At 42.7% G+C, this 21,244-nt stretch overlaps 1 protein-coding gene across 2 annotated transcripts in view; it reads left to right on the forward strand.

Annotated features, from left to right (window-relative positions):
• The window catches only part of CACNA2D1 (calcium voltage-gated channel auxiliary subunit alpha2delta 1), a 1,701,483-nt gene that overhangs the window by 1,158,223 nt on the left and 522,016 nt on the right, over positions 1 to 21,244 (forward strand). For both annotated transcript variants that reach the window (XM_086919803.1, XM_086919796.1), the window contains exons 9-10: positions 171 to 221; positions 5,015 to 5,114. In XM_086919803.1, the coding sequence (XP_086775929.1) occupies positions 171 to 221; positions 5,015 to 5,114 (151 nt within the window). The remainder of the gene's footprint in view (positions 1 to 170; positions 222 to 5,014; positions 5,115 to 21,244) is intronic.

Genomic DNA, 21,244 nt, shown 5'->3' on the forward strand with positions numbered 1-21,244 from the left:
ATGTTTGAAATTATCTTATCCTCACAAGATTGTAACTGAGAATCAGTTCCCATCTACAACTGCATAAAGTATAGTGAATTGTGAAAACTGCATTCTATATTTTGTCTATTACTTTGCCCAGGCTTTAAGATAGTACTGCCTGACTACACTTCTTTTCACTTTTGTTTTAGGTATATTCAAGGAGCTGCATCACCCAAAGACATGCTGATATTGGTAGACGTGTAAGTGCTGAAAACCTGATCATTATAGACAGTCTTTGTTTATTAAAGAGTAAAAAGGATCATTAGAAAATACAATTTGACATGCCAACATTCTCACCTTGTACCAATTACTTTTGTTAGACATAAACATACACTATATGTTATGAAGTAGACTGCTGTTTGATTTATATGTCATGCACATTTTCAGGCAATACATGCAAACATCCTTACATCCTTGATGACAATTTTGCTGCACAAAGAAATATATTTTCAGGAGAAAGACTTGGGAGCCTTTAGTCACTTGATGTATTATAGTTCAGCTTGCATATCTTTCTAACATCATAACATTCATTTGAAGACACAAGCATAAAAGGAGTGTGGCTGCAGCACTAATGCAGCCAGTGATACTTCAATACTATTTATTGTACACATGCTGACATCTATAGCCATTCTACCTATCTCAACTAAGCCTGGGCATAATTTGTGTAGCAGCATACAAGTAGCTTCACATAGTATATTTTGAACTTCACGTAGTACACATAGTCTGCGTAGCTTAGCTGATGACACTGTGTACTAACAAAACAATTGCAAATGGTATCCTACACAGTGCCAGTTATGATAAAATAAGTATCTCTATCTTCATATGCTAAAGTGCGTATAGTATTTTCACACAAGTGAAACTGAAAAATTAGCAAGCAGTGAGAGAAGTGATGATTTTGGGATCCTCCCTAACCTAGGGGGAGTACCAAGCAGATGCCTTGCAAACAAAAAAATCACATCTTATTGAACGATTTGTGGTGGTCCCATCCTCTTAGGACCACCCCAAGCACAGTTATTGGCAAAAAAACATTCCCAACCAAAGACCCTGCAAAGCATTATGGGATGAGATTAGCAGTGGGCAGTGAATATTATATAGTATCCAATATGAAAATAATTCTACAAAGAGCTGCAGTTCAACTGGTGGTTACTAGATGTCCCTCACAAGTCAAATGCAAATGCTTGATGAAAGGGTTTCAATGGTTTTGCATTTGACTCGTGAGGGACATCTAGTAAAGACTAGGTGAATTGCGGCTCTTTGTAGAATTATTTTGATATTGGATACTATAATATTCACTGCCCACTGCTAATCTCGTCCCATAATGCTTTGCAGGGCCTTTGTTTGGGATTGTTTTTATGCCAATAACTGTGCTTGGGGTGGTCCTAAGAGGATGGGACCACCACTGAAGTTAAACAAAATTTGCTTTTTGTTTATGCTCTTTGTGTTCAAGGCATCTGCTTGGTCCCCCCCCCCCCTAGATTAGGGGGGACCCCAAAATCATCAGCTCTCTCATTGCCTAATGTTTTAATTGTGAAAGTTCACTCTTGTGAATTGGTTATATGCTTTTAAGCATGTAAAATTGCTTTTTCAAAGCATTTGAGGATGTTGTTTATTTAGCTGCTAAGCTACGTGATTAAGCACAGTTTTGGTACTGTACTACGTGCAATTTGCAAAGTGTGAATTAGTACAAACTTTGCATGCTCTGTTAGCGTAGTGTAGTATTATGCCCAGAGTTAATCTCAATAGCAATCATGATAGACGTTTTTCTTCAAGCCATCTCATATAACATAGCAGATGCAATATTGTTTAAGAAGTAGTTAAAAAACAAAGTGCAAGGAACAGAAACAAACACCCGCTGTTCCTATAATTACCTGTTGAATCTCACCTATTGCTGTGATTGTTTTTAATTGGAGAAACCTATCTATTTTGCTCAATTATCCAATGCCCATGTGCTCCTGAAATGTGTCAGGCTGAGAGACTCTGTATGGAACTGAAACAAATATATTTGCCTCAAGTGAAAATAAGAAAATAAGCAAGTAATTATACACACTTCCCCTTATAACAGACAAAGGAGAGGTAATTATCTCCATTGTGATCCACTCTTTATATTAATGAAACATAACAAACATAGCCATGGGTTACAGCTAATAGACACAGGCTTTGAAGACAACATAGATATAGACTGAAAAAACATAAACAGTCCAGTTTAACATGTGGCAGTACATTGATAGACACTTCCAAAGCACTTACTCCATTACTATGGTATGAATAACAGTGCTGTAACTTAAATTCACACCAGATATCAGATATCATGATATTAAATATTGCAGATTTCGCCTCAGAACTAGGCATACATGGTGTCCACAAATAATACAGTCAGTAATAAATTAAAACATACTTATACTATTCTTAATTTGACAATGTTACTTCATATATGACATCTGCTACATACACAGAATTGACATCGCAGTTTCCATTTCAGCATTTGACACATTTTAGAATTTATTGAATGCATAGAATGTTAGATTTTAATTGTTATATTAAAAAACACCTATCGGGTATTGCATATGATCTTATCTAAGAAGTGCTAGCTAGCATTTCTTAGAGGAAGGGATGAAGGTAGTTGTGTTACAAACCAAATTGAATCAATAACATCTTTGCTTCATGAAGCACACAAGGAACACCAACAATTTGCATTACCTAATTAGCCCAACATCTACAAAATTAGCCCCCTTGAATAATGTACCATGCCATCCCCATACTGCCACATCATTTGCATAACTACAGCTTAAACAACTACTAAATCTCCTTGCTCTAGAAAACTAAAATAGAAATATTGTTGGCCAGCACAACCTAAACTCCAAGAAGCAACACAAATAGGCAGAAGAAGTGTTCTTCAGGTAACTTCAACTACTACCACAGAATATCTCACCCCAAAAGGTAAGGTATATATTGGTTTCATAAAGTCAAGCCTCAGGTTTCTTAAAGGTGTTCGAGTTATGGCCAAACCACCACAGGTTAGCTTTCAATATATCCTGTGCTTAACCATCTCCTCCAGTTTAAATCTCACTTCATCAATCATTAACACGACAACCCTTCTTAAACAATGCCTTATTGGCACTGCATCATTGTTTTAGTTAAATCTCATACATACATGTTGTGAACACTCCTACTTCCTTTCATAAAATATCATATTTTCTAACAATATTCTAATAATCATCTTTCTCACCCAAGGGCACCTGGGTATTTTGAAAATTATTTCCACATCATCCTATTAGTACCACCCTCACATCATTGCCCTTGACTTTAAAGATTGCACTTCCCATTATCACCTTTGAAGCATACTAAAATGTGATATTGCACTTCCATTCCAAAATTCTATTTCGCAGTCTCTCCCATGCAAGTTCCCATCTACCCATTTTTTAATGACATGGTCTGCATGACATAATTGCATTCATTGGACCTTAATCCATCTCTAAAAAATTCTTTGTTCGCCATATGCAACCACATTCCATTCTACCTTCTTTGAGCATACTCCTTTTTTATCCAATTCCCACACTCCTCAAGTCTCATCATCAAATCTTTTGCCTGCTTTCTGCATTTTCTACTGCAGAGGATGTATCACTTCACTTTTGTTCCATACACAAACTCACAAAATGTGTCCTGCTTCCACATTGATTCTACTATTTACCTCCACATTGATTCTCCTATTCATCAACCACAGTGTACATTTTGCTAAAAGAAAAATGTGTACTGCTACAACATAGATAACAGAACATGATACTAGTTTCCCATGGTGCATTTGTCACTTTCTGAACTCCTACACAATCTTCTCCAGTTAATCTTCTCTGCTCAGTATATCCTATGCTTTCCTCACTTTTTAATGCACACTTTTCACTCTAACTTATCATCTCCCTGCATTTGATATAATTTAGATTGGCTCTTTTGCTATACTTAATTAGAAAATCATCAAAACATTCATAACTTAGTACTAAATTACAAAAGAAGATACATTTCAATGCAGCCCTGTATGCCTGTAGCATGTACAAAGCATAGTCTACATAAACTGAAGCATCTTTATGCTTGATTTTAGTCCACAAGAAGCTATTTAGTACTACATTTACAAAATGATAGGGGTTAATTTACCTTTTTGTTTTATTCTGTAACCATTCTGTAACCAATTGTTTTGCCTTTTTCTTTTTTAGTTGGATTACCCAGGTCTTGGGCAGCATCCTCATTAGAGTTTTAAACACTTTTGGTGAAATTTCCAGGTCTACAAAATATTACATGTTATTAAGAAACCATAATGAATTATCATGACTGTATAAAAGTTCCAAATACCCTACAAGTACTTGAACATACATAACAGCTAAGTCCAATGCTGCTCAACATACTTAAACAAATGTATTTACAAAACCTTTTTTGAATTTTTATTTCACTTAATGCCACCCAAAAAAAGAGAGCGAGTTTTAATGCGTTATCTTATTTCTTCTTTCAAGATCAAAAGTTATACAATTTAGCTAAACACCCTAACCTCTTAACAATTCTGCAGTTTTAAGCTGCAACTATTTCAAAATAATAATAACTAATTTAAATCTAAGCTTTTTCCTTCTTTCACTTTGGTTAAACAAAGCAATGTATTTTTCTTTCAAATATTATATAGTACAATAAATACATATGTTTTACAGTAGCAACCATGTAAATAATGCCTCAAGATATGCTTGCTTTAACTACTAATAATTAATTTCATCAAAGCTAAGATGGTGGTTTTCAGGCAAGTTCAGTGCTAAGAGTGAACAAAGGGTCACATTCCTCAATATCAGCACATCCCCTTATGCAAATCGGAGTTGTTTACCAACGTTAAGTAATAGCATGTTGTAATTGACAAACAGTCATTTGTTTAATGTTTCTTAATTTAATGTACAATCACCTGATATTCAAATGTTTAAGACTCCTTAAACTATTCATGGAACGTCGTTGTCTTCTTTCTTATAAGGAGTGGAAGCGTGAGTGGGTTAACACTTAAGCTGATAAGAACATCTGTCTCTGAGATGCTAGAAACACTATCGGATGATGATTTTGTAAATGTGGCCTCGGTAAGTATCCTTTCCACTCAAGCCTTTTTTTCAAAAAGTGTAATAACATGATTATCGATATAGTCATAATTGTCCTATCTGCATGGCATTTTTATTACTTAATTAATGTATTTAAGATTTTATTGAGCGCAAACATGACCCGATAGGGTGTCAGAGCGCTTTACAGGGAAAACAGAAAAAAATAGGGATAGAGTGAAGAGACAAGATTCAGACGTAACCAGAGGGGCGACAAGTCAGCAAAATGCTGTGAAAATCCGCAATTAAATATGCGGGTGACACGTCAGCGATATGCAGGGAAAGTCCACAATTACATATGCAGGAATAATGAATCAGTACAGAGAATAGGAGCAACCAAGCAGGCAAGAGATTTTTCAGAGTAACCAGAGCACTGCCTCGGAGCAGAGTGCACAGTGCAAGAGAATTAAGGGAGGAATTTGCTAATTAGGAATGTTTTAGCTTCCTTCTTAAAGGTTGACAGAGAAAGGATTATTCTGATAGAGGACGGCAGCCAGTTCCATGTTCTATCCTAACTGTAGCAGGGTGGCTGGAGCACAAGGTCTCTAGCGGGCCGGGAATTTCTGATGCCGCCAGATACCAAGAGTTTCTTGGTGAGATATGCAGGGGAATTCGTGTATAGTGCTTTGTGCATGATACAAGCCAGTTTGAGGTGGACTCTGGCTTCAAAGGGGAGCCAGTTCAGTGCCTTCAGATGCAGAGAGATGTGGTCAAATTTTCTTGAGCCTGTTAAGAGTTTTACTGAGGCAGGCTTTTAGGGGGACAGTGGAGATCTAGGGTTGGCCAGATAGGGTTGAGCTGCCATATCAAATCCTGGAGATAACTAGCTCCTGGACTACAATTTTTAGGTCTGCAGCTTCAAGGAAGGTTTTAAGTTTTCTCAAATAGATCAGGTGGAACCTGACAGTTTTGGCCGTAGAGTTGATGTGGTCACGCATATTCAGGTGGCTGTCCTGGGTTATGCTGAGAAATCTTTCAGATTCCACTATGGTCTGTGTGCAATTAAGTGCTGTGATCAGGTTGGTCCATTCCAGGATGTCAGCAGTGTTTTAGGGTGGGAGATGAGAAGGAACTCTTTTTTTGTGCATTCAGTTTGAGCTGGTGGCAGGCAGGCCATTGAACAGTTAACTTCAGAGCCTCATATAAACAGTTAATCTCCTCTAGGGATGAGATTTTGATGTAAATCTGGGTATCGTCGGTTTACATGTGGAAGGAGTTGTTGGCAGTGTGGAGTATTTCAGCTAGCAGTTCGAGGTAGAGATTGAAGAGGGTAGGGGACAGAATTGAGCCTTGAGGGACACCGATTGTTATCGAGGAGGGAACAGATAGGTTGCTGTTAACTAAGAATCTCTGGAGCAGTTCCGGAGGAAGGAACCAAACCATTTGATGACGGTATCTTCTATTCCCATCCTGTGTACTAGGCGTTCAATTAGTTTTTCGTGCTTGACTATTTCAAATGCATAGAATAAATCCAGTAGTATCAAGAGACAGGTTTTGCCTTGGTCAAGGGCTTGAAGAGCATAGTCTGCAATGTGAAGAATAGTTGTTTCAGTGCTGTGTCCAGGTCTCAAACCAGATTGGAATTCGTCTAATATGTTGAAATTAGCGATGTGTTGGCTTAGTTGATGTTGAGTTAAGATAATTCAAAGTTAGTCCTTCTGATCTTTAAGTGCACCTGCTGTTAATGTGTGATAGAGGTTTTCAGTGGCCCACTTTAATATCTGTATTTCTTTTTGGCAATAGAATTATGTTAGAAGTGTAAATTGTTAGGGTAATCTTCCCCACTTGTTTTGGCTGCTTACCTCCACTTTTTGCTGTATCTTTTTGTTGGCCATAGAACTCTGAGCGCTTACCACTTGCATGTGCTTCCCCCCAAATCATGGTGGCACTGGTATATACCTGATTGGTATATTTAGTTTGCTTATCAGTACCTTCTAGAGTAGCATACTATGTATCCAGGGGCCTATAGCCAGGGCTGATGGCTCAGCGTACCAATGCCTCCACTGCAGGGGCCTGTGTTTTACCTCATGGTCACAGGTTCTAATCCCAGTGGGTCCACTCAGCCTTTCATCCATCTGAGGTCGATAAAATGAGTACCATTGAGTTGGGTAGCAGAAAACATCTGTTATTCAGCGCTAAGATACCAACACATGTTATTTTATGTAATCTCAATACTACTAGTGGGCCTGCAACACTGATTGTGCCACCCTCACAAGTAGCCTTTTAAACCTGTCTCAGGCCTGGCATTTCAAGGGCTGTGTGTGAAGTTAACTGCCACTTCGACTTGGCAGTTAAAACTACTTGCCAAGCCTTAAACTCCCCTTTTATTATACATAGGTCTCAGCCAAGGTAGGCCTTAGGTAGTCCTATCGTTAGGGTGTGCTGCATAATTAAAATGTAGGACATGTACTTTTAAGTTTTTAATGTCCTGGTAGTGACAAACAACTAAATTCATTTTTCACTACTGGTAGGCCTACCCCTCACATAGGCTAGCATTGGGAATTCCTTCAAACACTTTTAAGCTGTAACTCCTGTTTAGAAAGGAGTGATTAAATCATGTTTCAGATCTTTGGAATGGTAAATATAAATCCTCTTTAGTGATAAAGATGGATTTGACATTACTGAATTATAAGCACCACTTTTAGGATGTGGACCTTTTTTGCTCTAAACTTTTCTCTGAGTGCCTGCAAACTGTCTCCAATACACATCTGTGCAGGGTGACAGCTGCACTTTGTGTATTAGACAATCATTATAATGGACATCATAATTATCTGTTTCAACTGACACAATTTGTGATTCTATGTTCCTGATAATTTATATACATTTTAAATGATTGAAAGGGCTTCTAAACTCTAGATTAAAATCATGTTTATATATTCCCTGTTTAGTAACCACTGTGACGGAGTCCTGATGAAGGCCTAGCTGCAACGCGTTGGTTTTCAACAATGTCGCCAGTCTCTGCATATTTTAATTTATTAGCTCCAATGTATATGTATCCAAATAATTGTAATATTAGAAACTGAATTATCAGGAACATGGAATCACAAATTGTGTCAGTTGAAACAGATAATTATGATGCCCATTGTATCGATTGTCTAAAGAAAAGTATACATGTGGTTCCAATTAATTGTATTGCAAATCTGTTTTGACCCTGCACCCAATGGGAACAGTCCAGCCCGAACTGCCAGGCCAGGTCCTCCCTAGACTGTAAACAAGCATCCTAGGATTACGTTCGGGTTTTCACCCCTCATCAGCCAGGATAGCTTGACTTCAGTGGAATGGAGAGCACAGGACCTATGTCTGGGCACATGCGTCCCACTTGGTGTGACAAATGCAAAAAGAACAATTGTGTGTCTGGTACTTTTAAGTAGGCTGACATCAACTGGGGCTTGAGCATGCTTTGGGGGGCTTTCGCCAATCGTAAGTCGCTGATAAAAATCATCGCTTTGTGTAGTATAATTAACTGCATATTTCCTTAAGTTTGGTGTTAAGGGCGAGGCCAAGGAGACCATCATGGTGGCCGCTCTGTAGTGGCGTTCCGTCAGGAATCCAGCTCTCCAGTCTCAATCAGGATTTGTGACAGCTGCCCGACATCCGTTCCTGTTGTGCAGTCCCAGTGGAGTTTTGATGCCGCTTGGTCCGCGGCCCAGGTCTGTCTTGCGGACGTGGAGCCTGAGCCCTGGTGGGGCCTTCAGGACATTCAGGCACTCTGCGCAGAGGCTGCCGAGTGGCTCGAAGTCTCTGTCTCGCTCCTGGGTGTGCCAGTTGATACACAAAGAGAGCCCACATCCCTTCTGTCTCCTGTTTGGCTTGTCAGGGGATGTGTGCAGCTGAGTGAGGACCACTGGTGAGGCCTGCTGTCAGCTAGAAGCTGGGGTCGCAGTGAGGCCTAGAGGCCGCATCCCACCCATTCCGACACGGGGCAGTTTCACTGCAAGCATCTGTGTAGTGCACCGGAAGAGTGGACTACTTCCTTCTCGGGCCTATATGTGCTAATGCGGCCCTTAATCTCCCTCTCTGACTTCTGACCTGGTGGGGGGCTTGGCCTAGTGGTCTACCGCAACTTGTGCAACTGGTACAGCAGGTGAGGTGCCTTCAGACTCCTAGACACTGGGGCTGAAAGAGGGTTTGGTGGTCACTGCCTGCTTACCCTGCCACAGGGGCAGCCTGGATGCACACGTTGGTGCAGATGCCCTGTGGGGAGGCCTGTACCTTCCTTCTCCTGGAGCCTGGCCATACAGACACTGCAGCTATTTTCTCTCCCTATGTCCGGACCAGGCTGATGGCCTGTTGAGCTGGCGGGCCTGTGTCACTATCTGGGGCTGGGGAGCCCATTGGCTGAACCTTCGGAGCACCGGGTGCTGCTGGGAGAGGCCACTTTGCCTGAGGCCAGACTGCTGTGCCCCATTGGGGGTGAAGGCAGATTGCTGGTGAAACCACCGCTGGCGCACCCTGATGTGCGGAAATTGGCTCATATGGGCGGCCTGGAGATTGCGGACTACACACGCACCTGCTGAGGTAGGTTCACTTCACCAGTTGGTGCAGTACCCCCTGGAGTGTGGGCTTCCTTCTCCGGTGCTCGTATAGGACGCTGCTGCTCTTGCATTCCTACATGTGGCTCACCTTTGCTGGGGCTGCTTTTGGAGGGTGACTGTTGCACATGGTCCCTTAGGTCGCACACTGATCCTGGTCACTATCACTTTGCACCTGGATGCCGGGGTGGTGTCCCCCTACGGCTGGACTGTCTGCTGGGGATGGGGCACTGCCCTGCATTAAAGCTGCTGTTGGCATGTGGAGGCTGGAGCGGCAATCCTGTCAGCGGGGAGGTTGGCGGGTCACCGCTGGCTGGTCATGACCCCTACATCCGTGGGACAACGCCACTAGTGTAATAGCTGGCCCCTTCTCCCCCACCCCAGTTACAGAGGAGCACCGCAAAGGCCAGAGAGGATCCAGGGTGTGCAGTCGCTACCTAGTGTGGTCTCCTGGAGTCTGCGATGACTGGTGCCCCAGGGTTTTTGGGGTCTGCTCATGGACTGCTTCCTCCTTTCACACCTATAGGCCTTGGACAGTGTGATTTGTGGACTTTGGCACCTCCGCTGGACAGACAAATGCGGCCGCAGTTGTGCCCACTGGGATCAAAGTCAGGGGAAAGGAAAAAGCATTGCATTCCACCTCAACACAGATGCAAATGGACCACTACACTACACAGTCAACATCTGGTCCCCTGGGCCCCCCAGATGGCAAAACCCCACATCTGCGTCTAATGATCTTGCAGTCATTCTGCAAGTGATCCAGTCCTCTCAAGCAGTGGTAGAAGCCAAGATCTGTGAGGTCAGAATGGATGTAGCGCTCCTCCGACAGGACCTCTGCAATGCCATGGCATGGATTGCAGAGGCAGAATCCAGTATCTCCACAGTTGAAGCAAGAGTCTCCACTTTTAAATCCAAGGTATCTGCTCTCCTTTCCCACACATCAATGCTCCAAGCTTGAGCTGAGTGTGTTGAGAATCGCTCGAGGCGCAACAACATCTGCATCATAGGGGTGTCTGAAGCCAGTGATGGCACTGCTTGCCTCAATTGGCTGACTTCATTGTGACCTGAATTAAGTCCTGGATGCCAGATTTGTGTTTGTCCCTATGGTTCGCCATGGAGAGGGCACACTGAGCCCTGACTCTCGGGACTCCACCGGGGGCATCATCCCAGCCCATCATTGTCCGTATTGTAAACTACAGGGACAAAGACACAATCCTGAGCACATCCTGCTCTCATTCGGATATGAGGTGCAAGGATGTGAAGGTCCTCGTATTTCCAGACTATACCAGGGAGGCACAGCAGTGGAGGCAGTCATACCTAGAAATCAAGTAAAAAGAGCGAGCCGTAGGCCTGCAATGCCATCTTCGGTTCCCAGCCAAACTCAGAGTCATCCATCTTATCAAGTCTAATTTTTATGATACTCCTGAAGTGGTGTGGCAGTGGCACATGGAAGAGCTGCAGCTGGGCTCCCCCACTTCCAGTACTAGATTAACTGATCTGGCTTTGACCTGCCTCTTCTCAAACTTCGAAGGTGTACCATGCGCATTCACATATAGTCCTCTTTCTCTTACCCAACCCAACTACCACTTGGTGACCCATGTTAATATCCTGCTGTGGGGTATATCTGATCATTCCTCGCTTCTTCTCCACCTGGATCACTCTCCTTCGGGGTTGCGTCCTATGGGGCGCATCACAGCATGGTATTTCCAGGACGTGGACTTTGTCCAAGTGTTAAGGGCCAAACTAGTTGAATATTTTAAGGCAACAACGAGTCTCTCCTGCAGGGACACCCTTTGGGCTGCAAGTAAGGCAACCTTTCATGGGGTTGCAAAGTGCTTGATCAGGAGAAGGATAATTGAAAGTGCCTCTCTCATTACCCAGTTAGTGTCCTTCCACATACTCCTGGAACACCACCTGGAACGGACCCCCAGCAAGTCTGTATCTCAGCAACTGCACCTTGTCTGGGAAGACATTTGCTTACACTCCCTGGAGGCCGCTAAACTCTTTTGGCATGCATCCACAGCTGGAGTGTACAGTTTGCGAGATAAGAATGGGAAACTGCTTCATTGGCTGGCAACAAGCGAACCGGATCATTCCTGAAATGATGGACGAATCGGGCTGTTTAAGGTGATCACTTTCAGAGATCGCTCCGACCTTCGCTCATTTCTACAAGAAGCTGTACTCTGTGCCCTCAGACAGGGGTCAAACAGGGCCTAAATGTTTTCTAGCTTCAGTCCCTCTGCCCATCCTCTCACCAGTGGAGTCCCGGGTACTGGACGAACCTCTTACCATAGAGGAAATTGGGGAGGCCCTCCCTGGCCTTTCTGCGGGGAAGACCACTGGCCATGATGGGTTCCCCATGGATATTTATCCAGCTCCTCGTCAAATGTTCCTTGATGCCGGCCCGTGCAGTTCAACACAAGGACTTCTCATCTTGACTCCCAGGCCCTCAAGGCAATTTTCAGTGGACTGAACCTACTCCTGTATCCGACCCGCGCTCCATCGTGATCGGTCTGAACTTGGGACTTAGACTTTATGTCCAATAACCATATAATCACAGCTGCACTTTTTTCTTCTTAGAATTTGATTTTCAAAAACCTTTTAAAATTGCATATCCCCAGTTCTACTAATTGGATTCATGCCAATTTGGTGTCAAATAAGGTATTCAGTTTTACTCTAGTTTTCTAAATTGTGTGGGATTTTTCTTGTGTTGTGTTTTCACTATATTATTGTTTGTGTGCTGCATAAATACTTTGCACATTGCCTCTAAATTAAAACCTGACTCTTTTTGCGTGAAGCTGCCAGAGGGTTAAGTACAGGTTAATTCGGGGTTTACTTGTGTTTCATCCTGACAAGAATTGTGGTTGCTGCTAGAATCGGTTTTCACCCCCTCAGCCAGTAATACAATATCTTACAGTACCCAATGAAACTAAGTAGGTGATAATAACTAGAATACTATACACCAGTCAAAGTCTATATTAAAAACTAGCAGCCTGCCCTGCGTTGCCCGGGGCAAGAAGGGGGCTGGGGGCAGTATCGCAGCAGGAGAGGCGCAGCAGAGCGGCCGAAAGCAGCAGAGCGTACTTACAGTGTTTCCTTGCTCCGGTTTTGTTGGTCCTGGCCGATTCTGCCCACGCTCGTGTCCGCTGTTTCCCCTGACGTCCCGACTTTGAGGAAAAGGCTTACAAGCACTCATGGCCCCCGCCCGTCCCTCGGTGCGCACCCGCGGCTCTTGTCTGCTGTTTCCCTAGACGTCCCGACTTTGAGTAAAAGGCTTGCGAGCACTCATGGCCCCCGCCCGTCCCTCCGCCCGTCCCTCGGTGCGCACCCGCGGCTGCTTCACTTACCTCAGCCCGCACTCCTCCCAGCGCTGCTGAGTTTACCGCTCCACTGCTCCTCCGCTTCTCGCCGCTCCTCACCGCTTGTCCGCCGCTCGCCGCTGCTCCCCGCCTGTCCGCAGCTCCTCCCTGCGCTCATGTCTGCCGCTCTTCCTCTTGCTCCTGAACGCCGCTCCTCCCCGCGCTCCCGATGTCATCACGCACATCGCGGGCGGCGCTACTTGCAAGGGACTACTTTTTTTTTTATTCCTAAATTGTTTAAAGAACGTATATTTTTTATTTTTATATAGCCTATGTCCTTCTGCTTGCCCTGAGGTTTTCAAAGATGTCTTGGGTGTTTGGATTGGTGGTGTACTTTTCGAGTTTACCTGGCTCAAAGGACACAGTTCTCTCTTTATAATAGTAGTATAGATGTGTTTTTTGTATTTTGTTTGACGTTTAGGAGCTGAGGTAGTTTCGTCAGATTGGAATACTCTAGCTTCAGACAGTTTCATTTTAGATTAAGAACAGCTATCCAGCCAGTCTGGCTCATCGAGGCTTTAATTCTGCATTGCATCCCAATGCACTTACCTAAAAGATGTTGATTGTTATTTACTTGATCTGGATTTGGATATCTATTAAATGCCAGTCTTAAACATGGCTCATGAATATCACAGTTGTATTATTAAAATTAAGGTTTTCTGGAAATTGGAATTACCATGCGGCATATTTGCCTTACTGAAAGTACTACGCCCGTTGAAATAAAGTCAGGTTTCTGTGAGATTCATATAATAGAGAATACAAGGTTTTGCTGTGTTATTTGGATTGAACAAAGACAATGTCCGTTTAAGGTTTGCGAAAATTGCTTCTGGTAATTCGTCTGGGTCTCAGGGCAAGACTATTTGATCTGGCAAGAGACAAGTGCCCAGATGCATCAAGCATTTTTGGAGTCGCAAACGGTGCGATTCCTTAAAATCGGCCGTTTGCGACTCCAAAAATGCTTTTTGATATGCAACATTACTTTTTGTTAAAATTCGCTAATTTTGCGAATTTCTTAAATGCGATTGCATTTAAGGAATCGCAATTGTGCGATTCCTTAAATGGAATGCATCATTGTAAAAAAAATAGCGAATTTTAAAATTGCAAGTGCAAATTACCACGAGTTTGAACCTCGTGGTAATTTGCACAATTGTTTAAAAAAGCACAAAAATGCATTTTTTAAACTGTTAAGTTACAGACACACATGTCCTTAGGACATGTGTGTCTGTAACTTACATGTAAAAGTGCATTTCATGGGTGCAGGGGGGGGTACTTTGGACCCCCCTCTCCACCCTTGAAATGCTTTGTTGAATTCCGATTTTCAAATTGCGAATTCGCAATTCCCATTCATTCCTATGGGCATTTCAGCCCATAGGAATGAATGGGAATTGCGAATTCGCTATTTGAAACTCGCAATTTTATTGCGATTCGGTAAAAATGCGATTTTTACCGAATCTCAATAAAATTGAGAAATAAATGATGCATTGCCATTTGCGATTCCTTAATTGCGATTCCTTATTTTTCGCAAATAAGGAATCGCAAATGACAACGTTGATGCATCTACCCAAAGGTGTCATTCAGTGCTAACAAGTGACTGAATTGCGAAAATACTGTAATTGTGCAAAATACTGTTACATCACTTTTTTTAAAACATGTTTATTTGTGTAAAAGTTTTTCCTAACTATATTAATTTGAATTAATTTATGCATGGATATAATATAAATAATAACAACCAGCAGTGCCAAATATATCATCGCACGAACGGTTTATCGTTTGATTCCTTGGTAGCTGTATTTGATAGAAAAATAGTCAGGTATTTGAAATACTAGAAAATGTAGTCCATGCTGGTGCTTTATGACTTAATACTTTAGGAACAAAAAAAGAGACCCGAAAAAATGTGTAGGAACCTAGGGGCCGATTCACAGAACTAACTTAAGACAAAATTCTAAACTTACTACTTTTGGTATTCACAGAAGTTAGGATTTTGTCTTAAGTTTGGCTTAATACAAACTTAAGACAGATTTACGACAGACTTAAGACAAAATCCTAACTTAAGTCTGTCTTAAGTCTGTCTTAAGACAAACTTAAGACAAAAGCCTAACTTCTGTGAATACCAAAAATAGTAAGTTTATGATTTTGTCTTAAGTTAGTTCTGTGAATCGGGCCCCTACAATCCCCAAAACATGGAGTGCGGCATGGGGTACAGTAATCAAAAGCAAAATGTGCCAGGCTTTATGCACGCTTATGTAGAGAAACCAAGCAATTCAAAGGCGGTTAGTGTGATAAAAGGTGTTCGCGATTCACTATGGAAAGTTTCATTGACACCTAGAAAATCGGGTAGGACTGGCACAGGGAAGAGCGTCTGGGCGGGGATGGGATAAGGGGACGTCAACAGAGATGGGATAGGCAAAATTAAATTTAAAAAAAATAAAACCACTTACCATGCACTCACCTCATCCCGGACTCGGCTATGCAGCGAGGACAAGGTAAGTGGTTTTATTTTTTTAATATTTCATTTGACCTAACCCGTTGTCTGTCGACTTGCCCCAACCCGCTCTGCCCCACCACTGCCTCACCACTCTTACCTGTGGTGCCCGCGCCTAGAGAACCAGTTAGCAATAGGAAGAAACATAAATAAATGAGGTGAATAGTCATTTGTGGAGGCTCACCTATAATTGGGCTGACAGGAAAACAATCGAACATAGACGGCTGGACTATCGAACTGAAATTCCACATTTGATCAGACGTCAATTTGCTGAAGTTGTATTGTATGTATAGAAAGATGTGCAAAGCCTTAAGTGCGATCCTTACATTCTGCTAGATAAATAATTCTATGGCATTTATACTTGTTTATACTATCTAGATACAAAAAGAGATGATAAGGGTGGAAGTACACCACCCTGCTCCTGCTTCCTCTGGACGGGCAATGCTTAGTTTTCTATTTAAATCAGTCTGCACGTTTACAGGTGCTTATTACACCTGTAAACGTACAGACTGATCTCGTTGACAACTGTTTGAATATAAATTAATGTCATCCTTGACACACAAAAGTGTCCATTAGTTTACCAATTTACAGGAAAGTTAGTACACTTACGTGTTGGCATCAAGGCTTGATATAATCAGCAAGTAATTCCACGAAACACATTTGGGGTTCCTGTGCCCCGAAATTTGAGCTTCTCTATCAGTTTTTATTAGCGGCCCAGGCTCTGTCCCTTTAAAGGGTTTCCACACTGTTTAAGATACATCAAGTAGGATATGAGCTGACTGTAAAGGTGCCTGTATCACTAAGTTCATATACTTTCTCAGCCAAATAGTGTCTAAGTGGAACATTGTGACTTTAGGTTTTGCTCGTACCAGCTGCAATTGTGCATATGTTTTCCACAGTTTCATTACAAAACCTCTGCATCTTGCAGCAAATCATTGACTTTCGGGGTCAGGCCCTTCATAAGTTCTCCAGTGAAATTAATTGTGCAGTTTGTTCTCTAACTGAGAGTGGAATCTCAGCAATATATCCTAAAAGTAATGTTAATGTTATGTTAATGTTAATGTTAATGTTAAATTAGTCTTCTATAGCGCACGGCTACTCCGAAAGGAGTGTCCCAGCGCTTTTTATTAGTGACCAGAAAAGACCGACAACACAGAACAAAAATAGATTCATTACAGAGGACTAAGGGAATCCAGCACTATAGAGAGAGCGCCCTAGCGGGCAAAAAGCCATGTCTTAATGCCCTTCCTAAAAGCCAGTAGATTAGATGTACTGCATAGAGTCAAAGGGAGAGAGTTCCAGAGTTGCGGAGCTCGCAGCCTAAAAGAGCAGCCTCCAATGCGGGCCTTTTTTACTCGGGGAACCACAGCCAGGAACAGGGACTCCGATCTCAAAGATCAGGCCGGATGGTAAAAGGCGAGCCTCCTTTGGACATATTGAGCTCCTGAGGCGAACAAAGCCTTGTGGGCCAGTGTCAAAGCCTTAAACACTATCCGCTTCCGGATAGGCAGCCAATGGAGCGACTGCAATAGGCTAGAGACTCTGGCCCGCCTGTGGAGGCCAAAGATGGCCCGTGCGGCAGTGTTCTGGACCACCTGCAAGCGTTGCAGGAGATACTCCGGCAGGCCAAGATATAGTATGTTGGAGTAATCTAATCTTGAGCCGATTAGGGCCTGAACCGTAGTCCTCCTGTGTTCTTCGGAGAGCAGAGGGAAGAACTTCCGGAGCATCCTGAGGATGCCAAAGCAGGTTCCTGTGAGAGCCAGAACCTGGGATCTAAGCGTCAGCCCGTTGTCAATCTTAAATCCAAGGTTCTTTGCTAACTGGGACGGGTGCGCTGGAGGGAACATGTCGGCAGGCCACCATCCATGCCAATCTGGGTCAGATGAGCAAAACACACTAGGGTCTTGACTCATTACTCAGCAAGGCTGAGCCAAACTTGACTATAAAGCAACACAAACGCCACTGCTGGAGCTATTTGACCAAAAAAGCTTAACACAAATGGATGTTTAGAATGAAGCATAAACACCCTGCATATTTAGCAACTGGGAATTTTATTCCTCTTTCGAAATTTTTCTTTTTGTTTATAACACCATATTTTCAGTGCATGGGAGAAACAAACATATATTATATACAATGTACAATCATGACATATAGAAAATTATTTACACACTCACGACATACATGGCCTTCCAATCGTACAAAAACATTCATACACAATGAATAATGAAATGATGACAATACAACAAACAAAGCAATTTTTCAAAGAAAACCACGTATCGGTCATAAATCAGTGGGGGACAGCCCCTAGGATTTTTGAATTTTCAAAAAAGTTTTTTTGGGCTTGATCTCTGAGCGGGAGTCCGCTTCTCATATAGTTGATAAACAGTCCTATTTTAGCACAAAAAATTCTTATTGACCAGATACGGGGATGGTCGACGCGTTTCGAACCCTTGTGGTTAAATAGGGTTCTCCTCAGGACCTAGGCTGGTTCTGTGGGAATAATGAAAACAATGGGGTACTTAGTATAGCAAAGTCTCAAAGAAAGAAAGAGAAACGCTCACTCCGAGCTAAACCACAGCCTACCTTCAGCCAAAGAATCAGAAGGGTAAAATGTTTTCAAAATAGAAGTACCAAGACAGAAGGTTTCACCGTGAGATGTGTTCACGGGCTGTGAATAGAAGAAAAGTAAAATAAATAAACGCGCTAAAAATGCAACCCTACAGTGCACTGCTCTAAGTTCAAGTGTGCCCTTGCGGTCGGGGGATTGTTTACCTGAACTGACAGCGGCTGCTGGCTGGACGTTTAAATCAAGCTGCTCATCAGTCGCGGTGCGAGGACACTTCTTCGCATGTGGGCCGCTGAAACGGAGGAGCAAATGGTTAAATGGTGCTCTTGATGTTCCACAACATGGCGCTTCTCATGTAACAGGCATACCAGTCAGGAAATGGGTCCTTCCTCCCTGGGAGCGTTCTTGCGGAGTGAATCACGATCGCAAAGCAGTCAGGATTGCTACTTCCTGGTTTAAGTACTCCTAGAGGTTTCTGGGACTTGTAGTTAACCTCTAATGGAACGGGCGGCGGTGGTACATGTCAGTGATGTTCTGTTGTGAACTGCACGAGTTAGGTGTTACATTTATAGATCTCTGACATTTCGTTTAACCCTCGCACGGCAGTGTTAAATTTCATGATTAATAATGCCTCACGCTGGGCCAGTTTCGCATCCAAGTCGCCTCCCCTTGGATCTTTTTCGATCTTGGACAGTACTGTCCATTTAAGATCGGTCTGTTTGTGTTTCATGTTTGCCCAATGATTAACTAAAGGGGCATTTTCAACTGCTCTTTTTAATCGGGATTTGTGTTGAGTAATCCTACTCCTCACTTCTTGTGTGGTCTTACCGATGTAAACCAAAGGGCACGGGCAGATGATTGCGTAGATAACGTTTTTGGTTTTACAATTAGTGAATGAGTCATGTTTCCAATGAATATTTTCAAATGTGAACAAGGAGTCCTCGATTGTTTCACTGCAACAAGTGCATGTTCCACATTTGTGGTGACCTTTGGTGGGAGGCAATCCAAAAAGGCTTTGTATTGTGGGGGCTTTGACTGACGGGAGGGCGGCTCTTACGATGTGATTCGCCACACTTTTCTCTTTTTTGAAAGCGAAAAGTGGGGGGGCTGATAGATCTTCATGAAGGTTTTTTAGTAAATGCCAGTTGGACATTATCAATTTTTTGTACTGATTTGCTGCTGGGCAAAAAGTGGTAACACATACCATCCTTCGGAGGTCTTGTTTGACTTTTTTTATCAGTAAAGTCTCTCTTGGGGTCCACCAAGCTCGTTTCAGGGAGTTCTTTAGTAATTTTTTAGGATAGCCTCTTTGTATGAGGCGGTCTTTTAGCTGTTCCGCATGCTTGAAGTATTCCTCTTTCGTGGAGCAGTTTCGACGTACCCTAAGGAACTGTCCATAGGGTAGGTTTTCTTTAAGGTTGCGTGGATGGTTTCAGGAAGAAATCTATATACTTCGCCACTGGTTCGAAGAGTGAATCACTCTTCGAACCAGTGGCGAAGTATATAGATTTCTTCCTGAAACCGTTCATTGAAACCATTCCAGCACACTTGCAAGACACCACTGCATTCCTCAATCGCATAGCTTCAACCACCTTTAACAGTGAGAACCAATTATTGGTTACACTGGACGTAGTGTCTTTATACACTCAAATTCCGCAAGAACAAGCATTGGAAACCTTAACCATCTTCCTGGAGAATCGGGAACGACCTGTTAGAGTTCCAACTGATTTTATCTTGGACCTAGCTCGCTTGACATTGCAGAAGAACTTTTTCACCTTTGACTCAGAGTTCTTCTACCAAGTCAAGGGGGTGGCGATGGGCTGCCCCTTTGCTCCAGAGCTGGCAATACTGTTTATGGGTCTGTTCGAAGACAAGTTCATATACAACAATAATCCACATGGCCATCGCATTTCCAACTATATGCGTTATATTGACAACTTGTTTTTAATTTGGACAGGAAATCAAGAAGAACTGAACCAATTTGTTGAATGGCTCAACTCTAGAACTGTCGACATTCAATTTTCCGCGACTGCATCAAGAGACTCGATCACATTCCTCGATGTAGAAGTCCAACCACAAACACCAGGTCTAACCACCACTTTATTTCGCAAACCATCCGACAGAAATAAAGCATTGCATTTCAGCAGTAACCATCCACGCAACCTTAAAGAAAACCTACCCTATGGACAGTTCCTTAGGGTACGTCGAAACTGCTCCACGAAAGAGGAATACTTCAAGCATGCGGAACAGCTAAAAGACCGCCTCATACAAAGAGGCTATCCTAAAAAATTACTAAAGAACTCCCTGAAACGAGCTTGGTGGACCCCAAGAGAGACTTTACTGATAAAAAAAGTCAAACAAGACCTCCGAAGGATGGTATGTGTTACCACTTTTTGCCCAGCAGCAAATCAGTACAAAAAATTGATAATGTCCAACTGGCATTTACTAAAAAACCTTCATGAAGATCTATCAGCCCCCCCACTTTTCGCTTTCAAAAAAGAGAAAAGTGTGGCGAATCACATCGTAAGAGCCGCCCTCCCGTCAGTCAAAGCCCCCACAATACAAAGCCTTTTTGGATTGCCTCCCACCAAAGGTCACCACAAATGTGGAACATGCACTTGTTGCAGTGAAACAATCGAGGACTCCTTGTTCACATTTGAAAATATTAATTGGAAACATGACTCATTCACTAATTGTAAAACCAAAAACGTTATCTACGCAATCATCTGCCCGTGCCCTTTGGTTTACATCGGTAAGACCACACAAGAAGTGAGGAGTAGGATTACTCAACACAAATCCCGATTAAAAAGAGCAGTTGAAAATGCCCCTTTAGTTAATCATTGGGCAAACATGAAACACAAACAGACCGATCTTAAATGGACAGTACTGTCCAAGATCGAAAAAGATCCAAGGGGAGGCGACTTGGATGCGAAACTGGCCCAGCGTGAGGCATTATTAATCATGAAATTTAACACTGCCGTGCGAGGGTTAAACGAAATGTCAGAGATCTATAAATGTAACACCTAACTCGTGCAGTTCACAACAGAACATCACTGACATGTACCACCGCCGCCCGTTCCATTAGAGGTTAACTACAAGCCCCAGAAACCTCTAGGAGTACTTAAACCAGGAAGTAGCAATCCTGACTGCTTTGCGATCGTGATTCACTCCGC

This window comes from Lissotriton vulgaris, chromosome 1_1 (genome assembly GCF_964263255.1).
Source record: "Lissotriton vulgaris chromosome 1_1, aLisVul1.2, whole genome shotgun sequence".
Classification (NCBI taxonomy): Eukaryota; Metazoa; Chordata; class Amphibia; order Caudata; family Salamandridae; genus Lissotriton; species Lissotriton vulgaris.